The 12447-nt window shown below is 40.2% G+C and overlaps 1 protein-coding gene across 5 annotated transcripts in view; it reads left to right on the plus strand.

The window, feature by feature from the left end:
- LOC112820409 (chondroitin sulfate proteoglycan 4-like) overlaps positions 1-12447 on the plus strand; it is a 75516-nt gene that overhangs the window by 52327 nt on the left and 10742 nt on the right. For 3 of the 5 annotated variants that reach the window (XR_012377582.1, XR_012377584.1, XR_012377583.1), the window contains exons 9-11: positions 4978-5161; positions 5798-8272; positions 10415-10560. Coding sequence is in view for 1 of the 5 variants with exons in the window: in XM_073890912.1 (XP_073747013.1) it covers positions 4978-5161; positions 5798-7845 (2232 nt within the window). In the remaining 4 variants the exon portion in view is untranslated. Of the gene's footprint in view, positions 1-4977; positions 5162-5797; positions 9079-10414; positions 10561-12447 lie in introns of those variants that run through there. The other 2 variants (XR_012377585.1, XM_073890912.1) reach the window with 2 other exon arrangements.

The raw sequence follows: 12447 nt of genomic DNA on the forward strand, positions 1-12447 counted from the left end.
AGGAGAAAGGGTTCTTATCTACAAGTGTGGAGATCTGGCTTCTGGTCTCAGCTCTGCTCCCAACTAGGCCGATGATTGGGGGGATGGAGAGGAGTTCGCTAAATTCCCACCCTCTCTGAGCTGCTCAGCAGCCTCTGAGTCGTAAACTTTAACCCAGCACAGAAAATTCAGTAGGGCCCCTGGCTTTCAGGGAGCCAAATTTATCCCTTTGGCCTCTAACAAATATTTTTCTTTGTGGTTCTGTAGGAATCAAGGATATGAAATCCAGAAGATTTAAATCTCAGTGATCCAAGGGGTGTTATCATATTGTCATTTCAAATAAAAGGACTACTCAGGTCTAGGATTTTGACCTGCATATTCACCCACTCATGTGTTAGGTAGGAGTACAGCCGTGTTAAGGTACTAGAGAAATGGACCAAGTTGGAGGTGGGGGGAACGATGTTGGGATAGGAAATGAGCACTTCTTGATGTCGGAGTGCCCAAGGCATGCAAAGGTTACCCCCTCCCCCATTCTGCACATACGTGGTGATCAGAGGAAAGAAATTATTGGTCCCTTCCTGAAGCTGAAATAGTAAAACACTATGGGATTTACTTTTTAGAATTATTTTTTTTAATTTTTTTTATTTTGAGATAATTTCAGACTTACAGAATGATTGCAAAAGAGTACAAAGTATACTATTCATCCATATTACCCAAATGTTAGCTTTTAACTACCTGCTTTATCATACCTGTTCACACACACGCGCACACACACACACACACACACACTTCTGAAATTTTAAGAGGCAGTTGCAGACATGATGTGCCTTTACCTCTAAATACCTCAGTGCATATTTCTTAAAAATAAGGCCTTTCTCGTATAACCACAGTATAATTTTCAAAATCATGAAATTAGCATTGATACAATCTATTATATAATCTATAGACCTTATTCAAATTTCCCAAGTTGTTTCAATGCATATCCTCTAGAAAAAAAAGAATATCCTAGAATATCCTAAAGAAAAAAATCCACAGTGTAAAACACGGCATTTAGTTTTCAGGTGTCCTTGGTCCGCTTTAATCTGAAAGCATTCTGCAGACATGCTGACTTTTGCGATGTGGCCATTTTTTGAGAACAGGCCAGTTATTTGTAGTGTGTTCCTCAGTTTGGTTTCATTGGACGTTTCCTCACAGTCCAACTCAGGTTGTGCATTTTGGCGGGAATGGCCATGAGAGATGCTGAGGTCTCCTCTGGCCTCATGTCAGGAAGCACCGATGCGCACTCCACTCTGTCACTGATGATGTTCGCCACTTAGTCAGGTGCCGTCTTTCAGGTTTCTCCTTGGCGAACTGACTATTTCCCTTTCTGTAATTAAGTATTCTGTGAGGGAATACCTTGGAACTATTTAAATATCCTGTTTCTCATCACAACTTAGCTCGCTAGTGTAAGCAATCATTTAGGATTCCTGTAAGATATTTATTACTATGGTGATTGCCAAATGGTGATTTTTCTTATTCTGTTTTTCCCTCTGCATTTACTAGTTGGAATTATACAAATTTTAATTTCTAATAACATTCTAGAAAGACTCCATCTGTAAAAGAGAGAATATCTGGACTAATCTAAATCCATGGGAAATAAAAACCTCCCCTCTCCTCTCTCCTTAATCTCAGAGTCCAGGTATTCAGCTAAGTGGTTTATTGATCTATATTTAATACAGCAGAAATATGCAGAGCTGTTGGAAGTTGCCCCAAGGCCACTTTCTATTTGAGGTAACAAAATTCTTAATCCTGTCTGAGATACTTCTCTCTTGAGGTTTACCTTACACTTTTTCCCATAAAGTCTTGGTCTTGTTCTCCCTTTTCCAGCCCTCTCCACCACACACACACACACACACACACACACACACACACACGCATGCACACACACACACGCATGCACACACACACACGCATGCACACATGCATACACCCGTGCACACACACCTTAGAACCTGGTTCTTATTTATTTATTTTTTAAGTAGGCTCCATGCCCAGTGTAGAGCCTGACGTGGGGCTGGAACTCATGACTCTGAGATCGAGATCTGAGCTGAGATCAAGAATCAGATGCTCAACTGACTGAGCCACCCAGGTACCCCTAGAATCTGATTCTTAAAGCTCTCTATTTCTAAATGTTAAAGACTCTACTCACCGAAACCTCCTTCAGGGCATGACTGCCAAGTTGACATTCCACAGGCACACTCATTCCCTTTTGCTTCTAGCTCAGCACTTTCAATTACCTGCTGTCCAGTCCTGAAGCTCATACACTCAAGATGAATCTAATTCAGTTCTCTCACTCTCCAGCATAAAATGAGTCAATAAGTTATTCACAATTTCTCACTTTTGGAATGACTTTTCAGAAAAAGAACTGATAGCAGACCTCCCCTCCAGGAGTCTTCCAAAGTACACAGCTATGGTTAGGGCTCCTCTCCAATTAATTTCCCTCAGATTTTTGACCTTCATCTCAACTGTTCTCATTTTTGAGAACCCTTCTTTCCCTGGAACAATCACTCTTCATCCTGTAGACATCAGAAGACCCTTAGGTTATTCCAGTAACTTATCTTATATTTTGGGGGAAGTTAATTTTTACTTAAACCAAAGAAGCAAAGGACAAGATTGACAAGCTTCCAAGAAAATTTTTCCTCCTGGTCAGTAGACTATGTTACTTTTAACATTAAGAAACTGGATGTCTCTTGTCTTATAATATTATGCTTCTTTCAAGCACAATGGGAACATTTAGGAACAATTCTCCAGTCCAAAATCCATGGCACAGTTGCTTGTTTCTAGGAAGAGGAATACATTTATGATGAATATTTCATCATAAATCTTAAGCTGAGACTAGAAATAGTAGAACTGCTAAATAAAACTGATTTATTTCCCAGAAACTTCTAGGGAATCAAGTCAGTAGTCAGTACCAGAAATTATCTTTGGGGAAACCAATTTTTTATGAATGACCTTGCTTCTTGATGAGGAAATGTTGAGAAACAGTACTTTCTTCTCCCCATTTAAAATCCCCAAATGACAGCATTTCCTTGCCTTAACCTTGAATAGGAAAGGAACAAAAAACCACCAACAGTTTTTGGACACTCTGGAAACAGGAAGCTCATATTTTGTGGAAACTCACTAGACCAAAAGCCTTTCTAGAACTCTGATTCTGGGTACATCCATTGCACCAGTGTTGAGCCAGAGCAATACACCACCAAACTTCTGTTAATTAATACAGTATTTCCAAATACTGACTGATGAAATAGACTCAACTGCTTTGTAAATTATATGATAATTTATCCTAGACACTTTCGACATGGACATAAATACCTTGAAAAACCATACCTGTAAGTTCAGATACTATAATAGAAAGCAGGTCAGAAAAAGATATGACCTATAGGAATTAAAGGGTGAGACATTTTATCTCTAGCCTTCCCTTCTGTGGTTCGAGATTTATAACTTTCAGTTACTGTTGTTAGGGGAAGGACTACCCACATGGGATCTGGACAACAGAACACTGGGTGGGGCCCATCTCCATCAGTTGAGCTAGCAAGGACATTGATAGGCAACAGGCAACAGGAACTTAGATTAAATCTTGAAAAATACCCTAAGCAAGGCGGGAAAATTTGAACATCAAGGAGAGTAAGAACTGCAATGGAATGAAATACATCATATATTAAAACTCATGAATTTATAATGATCCCAAAATAAACAAAACAAAAACCAATGGATATGTTTAGATATTGGAGCCAGGGGACTCATTTTTCTAAAAATTTGTATAAAGAGAAAGAATCAAGTACTTATTCTGTCTTTCCCGCATACACTGTACCTCAGCAAAGCCAAATAGCTGATGAGGGAAAGTTCTTCTTTATAGAAGAATTCCAGATAAGAATGAAGAAGGGATGATTAAAAATATCAATGCCTTGCCACTGCAAAAATAAGGGACTTAAGCAATCTTATCAATGACTCTGTAAAACTATCAGGTGACAAGGCTGATGGGGAATTCCAAAATAGATAGATCAACCTGGCAGCACTTGAATTCACCTATTAATACTAACATATCCAAAAGAGAAGCAGCCTTGTGATGAGATGCAGAGGAAATATAGAATACAACCTGTAAAACATTCCTAACAAAAACTTAAATCTGATTCTTACTACATTTCTAGGTTTAACTACTAGTGTATTGGAAATATAGGGGACAGAGGAACATGTTAAATAATACCATTGGGATGCAAGCAGCAAAATCTAGAATATAAGAATATTTAATAAATAAATAAATATTTAATAAATTAATAAATAAATAATAAATAATTACAAGAAAAACAATAGACAAGGAGAACCTATAGGCTAAAAGACACCTATGAGAAGCATCAAACAAATGTGATGTGGGGACTTCTAAGGATCCTGACTCAAACAAAGTACCTGTGTAAAAAAAGTATATATATATACTAGATCATCAGATATATTTGAACACTAATTGGATATTTGATGATATTAAGTAATATTTAGATGTGATAATGGTATTGTGATTATGTTTTTAAAAGAGCCATCTTTGTCAATATTCACTACAATATTTACAGATAAAATGGTGTTTGGGGTTGGCTTCAAAATAAGCTGTTGAGCAGAATGTGGGTAGGAGTATTATATGAAATAGGATTGGTTGTGAGTTGATAGTTTTTAAAATTATCAGAGAGGCATATGAAGGTTCATTATATGCTTTCTGTAATATACAAACCATAGCCTTAGTCATCTCAAAATCAATGTGCTTTTCTTTCTCTGATAAATGAACTATTTTTGCAATTGAACACCAAGGTTTGACAAATAGGTTACCACGTTGTTATTGTTCTTGTGTTTGCATAGATATGTGCATAATTTGAGCATGAGAATAAACCCTGAAAAAAACCTGTATCTCCTTAGGATACATGTCCTCATATTATCCCTGAAGCCAGGGGCTGATTTTTCTTCATGTCTGGACAGGTCAATGAACGGCTTATAGTATACCAGCATGTGGACCATGAGAACACTGGCTGGACTGCAGAAGACTCTTTCACGTTTATGACATCATCCCCACCGGCAGCTCTAGGTCCTGAGGAGTTTCGTATTACTATTTCATATGAAATTACTGAGCCTGGTCGGCAGAGTCGTCTGCTTGCAAATACAGGTAAAGCCACCAAAAGATATGGCCAGTGGCTTATCTATAATTATTAAAGTAGGGATAATTTGGAAATAAATATTCCCCTTATTAATTAGAAATGCCATGATATCAACCTTTGAAATAAAACGTATATGGTTATAAAAATTTATTTCTTTTTGTGTGCTCTTTCTCTGGGCCTCTTCTTTTTCCTCTCATAAGCTTTAATAGTTGTAGTTGGGGGGAAGATGGAAAATTAACTCTAAAGAATTTTATTTGTAACTCCAAATGGGGACATGCCTATAGAAATGAAAATAACAAATAGGGCAAGTTCCTGAAAGGAAAGGGGTATTGAAAGCTGCACTTGTTTCCATGGCAAGAGAAAGTCCAGTAGTAGATAAGTCAGGAAATTAACATTCTATAAGTGAATCTCAAGATTTTAGAACTCTCTTGCCTGAAATATTGACTTATTAGTTAGGATATGTATACTTAAAATATAATTTGTTATATGCCTTGCATAACAATGCCAATTCAGGTCCTTGAGCAACCCAGGGGTTTAGAATAATCCACTCAGATAGGGAAATTTGAGAGAGAAAGAGCTTTACAGGTGTCATCTGAAAGTTCTAATGGAATGTCACTTTGTTCTTTATATTTATATTTTCACAGGAGCTGCTGTCAAGGAGGGAGACAAAGTTCTCATTGACCAATCTAATTTAGATGCTTCCAACCTCTTACTGAAATTGCCCAAATCTCAGCGATCTTCCTATGAAATCTGGTTCCAGGTTACGTCTCTTCCTCACCATGGAACCATTATGGTTGGAGAGAGGAATATTACCAAGGAAAAACCCAATTTCTCCCAGTATATAGTTAATAAATTTGGAATCATATACCTTCACGATGATTCTGAATCACTGGCTGATAATTTTACCTTTGCCGTTTGGCCGAAACAAAAGAGCAAGTCCACCACCAAGCCAGAGGCTGACTTCCTTGAAGAGATGTTTAACATCACCATATCTCCTATTAATGACCAGGCACCAGAATTAAAGACAAAAGGGCTTCGGTTGAAAGTTCTGCAGGGAAATAGGTTGGTTGTGGGACCAGAAAACCTAAGAGTGGAAGATCTCGACAGTCCTCCAGAGGAGATCAGATATATGATCATCCGTAATCCTAATAATGGCTTTTTGGCAATGGCTCACCATCCAGACATACCTGTTCACCATTTCACGCAAGCTGACATAGATAACTCTCAGGTATGGTTTGTACAAGATGGAAGCCCATCTTCGGGTGTGTTTTACTTTAGTGTGACTGATGGCCAACACCGCCCACTCTATAAGCTCTTCCACCTGGATGTCATCCCCATCTCCATCACCCTTGTGAACCTCACGGACCTACTTCTCCCACAAGGCCAGACAACTGTCCCCATCACCAATACTCACTTGTCAGCAACGACCAATGGGAGAAGCCCCCAAATCACTTACAAGATGACATGGCCCCTCCAACATGGGCATCTGCTCATTGAAAACCAGGTGGTTGTTAGCTTTGGGCAGGAAGATCTACATTCAGGAAGACTTTCTTACCATATGACACATCTCAGGGCCTCAGAGGACCAGCTGTATTTCTCACTATTTACACCAGAAAGCAATCTGACAGGACAGACACTGAACATCAGAGTGCAGCCTTTACTGCGGGTTATGTCAAACCTGACAGTCACCAACAGGGAGGTTTATCAGCTGAGAAGAAAGGACCTTGATGCTACTGAGCTTGCTAATAGGACTAACAGTGATCCCAAATTTGAAGTGACCGAACTCCCTGTCCATGGAAGACTTGTACGAAGAGTGGGCCGAGGCATGGCAATGGAAAACGCTACTCTATTCACTCAGAGGGACATTGACCAAGGGCTATTGATGCTTCATCCACATGCCAACCTAACAGGCATTGATATGCTGAATGACTCCTTCACTTTCTTGCTCAGGGCAGACCATGTGCAGCCAGCAATAGGTCATCTACCCTTCACCATAGTGTCACCTGACCCCTTATGTTTGCAAACTTTTACCCCTGATGTTTCTTTATTAGTCACTGCAGATAACCTTGTGACTTTAGGTCTCTCTCAGGAAAAGCCTGTGGTTTCCTCAGGACCCACAGCAAAGACAGAAACTCTAGGGAAGCTGACCCAGACCAGGCAGCAGGAAGCAAGTCCCTGGGGACGACACCCTGGTGAAGAGTCTACTCTGGATGGCAAGGCTTCTCCAAACAGGGTCATTTGGCCACCAGACACAACCAGTGCCAGTCCTGGGGCACCCACCCAGCCCAGGGAGAGCAGTTATCCCCTGATGGTCATTGTACCCTTGGCTGTGGTGGTCTTCCTGCTGATAATAACTGCAGTGGCCTTGTGTGTCTGGCTGCTGGGACAGAAGGTAGAAAAGACAAAACCTCTTATCAAGTCCCAGACCAATCTTGAACCTACAACCCCAAGTCCTAGACCAGAAAGGAGCATAACTGTTCCCACTGTCACAGTGACACCCCTTCTAAAAAGCTCCAGAAATCCCCCAGTCAGTCTTTTCAGGGACCCACAAAGTGAGCAAATGGCTTCTCCAGCCCCTGAGCCAGTGGAGATATGTGCTCCTTGCGAGACGTGGATGAATCTGGATCCCAGTATGGTCAAGTTCTGCCAACAAACCAACCCAACACTGAAGCACAACCAGTATTGGGTGTAGACCGAAGGCTTTTGTTCCTGATGGACCACCTACCGTACTGGGATAGACACTGGGGTACAAAGGCAAAGAAATGTTGGTTGGATCAACTGAGAAAAGCCTGGCCCTGCCAGTTAGTCACTCAGTGCTCAGTTATGGCCCCACAGATGTGGGCAAGTGTTTACTGTAACTCGTACAACACTCATCTGATGGGCTTTCCATAATGAGCTCTGTCTGCCTTCTTCTGGACCTGACTCTAAGTATAAGATTTTATCGATATTTAAATCCTTTATCAAGGTGCTACCAAACATGCTGGTCCAACTGGAAACAGCAGTATTAACTTGGGTGCTAAAGTTAATGGAGGAAGCCTTTGGATATTTTCCACTAAGGATTCACTCTCTCTAAGTGAGTCAGCAAGGAAATGCAGGAACTGTTTCAGCAAGCAGAAAAGGTAATTTATCAAATCAGCAAGTTTGTTCGTAGTGTGTTTCTGTAATGTCTTTTCCTCTTTGGGGTCTCCAGGTTTGACTTCCTAGGGCAGGAAATGCCTTGGTGCTCCAGACAGTAGGACAGTCTGACCCCCTTTGAAGGTATTCACTGAGCATATTGTGTTTCATCAAGAGGCTTCATCTATTCTGATTTGTAAAATTAAGCCTCTGGTACAAATATGATTTGAAGCCCTAAAAAATAGAAAAGTCTGTTAAATGTTTTGTGATGCCTCAATTTGGCTTAACTTTACAATGAATTGAAATAATGGCAAATTTGTATTTGACTTGTCTGGTTGAGCCTACCATTGGCAGATTCAATCTTCAGTTTCTATAATTGTAAAATGAAGATATCAGTACTTGTTTTAGTTAAGAATACTTTGGGTTGCAAATCACAAGACATTAGCTATGAGTGGTTGAGATTGGGGATTGGCAAACTTTATCTATGCAGGGCCACATAGTAAATATTTAAGAATTTGTGGGCCCCATATGGCTGTTTATTTTTAACAACCTTTGTTTCTTAACAGCCTTTTAAAAATATAAAAACAGTTCTTAGTTCCTGCATTTGACCCACAAATCAGAGTTTGCCAACTATTGATTTGGCTAAGCAATAAAAGTGTTGAATTATTTCAACTAACCAGCAGCCTGAGGTGGACATTCCAAGGCTGGTTCAGTGGTTCAAAGATATCATCAAGGACTGAAGCTCTTCTGTTTTTTTCTGCTTTACCTTGCTCAAGATGTTGGCATTTCTTTTCTTTCTTTCTTTCTTTCTTTCTTTCTTTCTTTCTTTCTTTCTTTCTTTCTTTCTTTCTTTCTTTCTTTCTTTTTTTTTCCCCTTTTTCTTAGTTCCTTGTGATTGTGAGGGACTGCTCATGCTCCAAGCAGTACTATCACATTCAAAGACAGACTTTCTAGTGGGAAAAAAACAGATATGGCAAAAAGGTTTTTTTCTTTTAGAGAGGATCTTATTTATAATTATTATTTTTTAATCTTATAAGAGGAAGACTTCTCAAACATTTCCCCCCTTTTATGTCTCAGTCTAGAACTGAGAAATGGGTAAAACGAAATAGAATTCTCATGACTAACGATCTCTCCTGGGGCTGGGAGAGGATTCTGCCATGTCAGAGATCAGTGGATGAGCCCACCATGTAATTAAGGGAGGCTAAGCAATGAATAAGATCTACTAAAATACTCTTCAAATACGAAATACTTGGGAAATAAGAATTTTGATCTTTCTGATGGATGTCTGTCTACTTTAATATCTCCTTTTCATATTTTAATGATTTCCTTAAAGCCAGTGGCTAGTGTTTCTAGGGTGGAAGGAAGAATTGCCCCTGGAACGGGGGCATTTGGCAGGGTCTGGAGACATTTTTGGTTTTCACAACAGGTGCTATTGGCATCCATTGGGTATAAGCCAAGGATGCTGCCGAATATCCAGCACTGCACAGAACAGCCCCAACAAAGAATTTTCTGGTCCAAAACTTCAACAATGCCAAGGTTGAGAAACCCTGGTTAATGCCACAATGAAGAATCTTCTTGTCTACCCAGTAAAGGATTAATAAACCCATTACCAAGTCTAAGCAGCAACTATATTCTAAAAACAGAATAAAAGGGTGAAAATTCCACTGTGTGGTTGAAACTCTGACTGGCAAATGTTTTTAAAAGAAGATGTATTAAAAAACCAAACAGGGGGTGCCTGGGGGGCTCAGTCGTTAAGCGTCTGCCTTCGGCTCAGGTCATGATCCCCGGGTCCTGGGATCGAGCCCCGCATCGGGCTCCCTGCTCCGCGGGAAGCCTGCTTCTCCCTCTCCCAGTCCCCCTGCTTGTGTTCCCTCTCTGGCTGTGTCTCTCTGTCAAATAAGTAAATAAAATCTTAAAAAACAAATAAAACTTGCAGGCAGACTCATTTCCTTATATTCCTTGATAAAGGAAAAGATTTTACCTGGTATTAACAGGTGGGACACATCAGGAGGAAATAAAAAAAGTGAGGTAGGGTATTTACAAAGGTAAAGCTGAGGTCAAAGTGTCCCCAGAAGTCTATCGCCTCTGATGTGTTCCATGTGCACAAGAATTTTTTTTCTCATCCTTTCCCTTTTCTGCTTCTCTAGGTTGCTTTTCTGTCCCAACCCAATTTTACCTGCTCTTTGTGGAAATAGACTTCATAATCTACAGAATAAATGGAAGCATAGCATTTTTCAGCCTAGAAATAACTACCCATGTCTTAAGTCCCTGGATCTAATGCTATGGACAGCCGGTAAAACTTCTCTACTCTTCTTCTAAAGTGATTCTCCCCTACCTGTCTGTATTCCTGAATTATATGTAGCCCCTTTCAAGTGTTTTTGTACTTGATCCTTTTAAAAAAGAGGTCTTAACCCAAGGTTGGTTTGATCACTGTGCAACTCAGAATTATTCTTAAGCTTTTCTAAGCAGCCAGGCACTCAGAAGGAACAGATGGCAGTGTGTGCATGAGGCTGCACACAGAAAGGGAAGGCTGAGGAACATTTTTGCCTCCAGTTAGTGGGTTTTGTTTTCTCTCCTGGCTGGGCAAGGAGAATGCCTGTTCTTTGTGGAAGAGCCAGATAAAGTTGGCTCTATGACTATGTTGGCCTCTTCCTTGCTTCAACCATAAGATCTGTGAAGTTAGGATTACCAACCTGGCCAAACAAAAAAGTCTGATTTCCCCTCCTCTTTTCCTGTTAAGTCTGCAACTTCATACGAATAAAATTAGTGCCCATATTGGAATGAAACATACACTGATGATTTGAAATGATAATGCACATTGTTTGTGAGTGTGCCTGCTAGAGCAAGAACATCAGTGTGAGGTCCAGATGTCAAGACTCAGTAATTAATATAGAGTTTGGAAAGTTTTCTTCCAGAGCATCTAGAATATTCTTCGGATACAGATGGATTCAATAAAAAAAAAAGTTGCCTACCATTTGGTGCTGGCTCAAACAAAAAATGAAATAATGAGTTTTGGCAAATCCTTGTTTAGTGTTGAAAATTAAAGTTTTGGGAATTGAAAATCAGTTTGAAATGGTTTCTCCCATACACAGAGCTACAACTCCATAGTCTCTGTCATAATTAATTCACTACCTCTTAACAAATGACTGGAGAAGTAATAAGTGGATGCCAAAGATTAATATCAGAAGAATGGCTGATTTTGCTTAAAAGAAGGTATACTTTGGGGGTGGGCTGGGAGTGAAAGGTCTAACATTTTTCCATATCTGGAGGCATTGACAAATTCTAATCTTTCAGGGACCCTGATCCAACACCTGCATTCACTTCCTTAGAGCCCTGCATTAATTAGGTGGTGTGGGACAGGTGCTATCCTTACTCACTAGTTTTTCAGATTTCCAGGACTGTAGTAGACACATTTGGGTAGGTAATGGAAGGTGATGGTACATATCAGATGACATTCCCTGAATTTGACAATGAGACTGTGCTACATACCTCCTACATCTTTCAGAAGCATTATAATTAATAATGAGTTTGAGTTGGCCATGTGTAGGGAGAGATGTAGGGTGGAAAGTAGGCATGGACCCCACTGTGGGGCATGCTTAGTGAAGGAGCCTTTGGCTGGGGTGCTCAAGAACACCATTGGCTGCTTGACACAGACCTGGAAGAGGCTGCCTTCTCATAATGATTGGCAAACATTTATTAGGGACCCACTGTATGCGAGACACTAAGTATTAGATGGTGCTCCTAGATATTGCAGATGCAAGATGTTGTCCTGAAAGGATCTTTCTGGTTTGTTTCCTCTAGTAGGTTCTTCCAGAATCACACAAGGAGTGCCAGGAGAGAGGAAGTTATGGAAAAACAAGGACAAAGAGAAATAAAGTTTAAGAAAGGGTTTTGTGTTTTCACTTGAAGCACTTTTAAGCTAGTATTGCCCATCCAGCCGTAGAGTGAGAATGAGGGAACTCACTGGCCCGCTAAATGCCACATCAGCCCAACCTGCACCACCTGTCCCTCAAGGTCCCCCAGGCCTAGTGACACTGTCTGTGTCTGTTTTGACCCTGGCTCTCTGCTTCCAAGCAGTGTGGCTTTGAGTAACTTACTCAATCTCTCTAAATTTCAGTTTCCTCAGCCAAAAGTTGGGGATAATATTAGCACCTACCTTTTTGGGTTTTGTTAGGATTTA

The sequence above is a fragment of the Callorhinus ursinus genome, unplaced genomic scaffold (genome assembly GCF_003265705.2).
Source record: "Callorhinus ursinus isolate GAN/ISIS: 27379988/994484 unplaced genomic scaffold, GSC_fseal_2.0 scaffold3, whole genome shotgun sequence".
Taxonomy (NCBI): domain Eukaryota; kingdom Metazoa; phylum Chordata; class Mammalia; order Carnivora; family Otariidae; genus Callorhinus; species Callorhinus ursinus.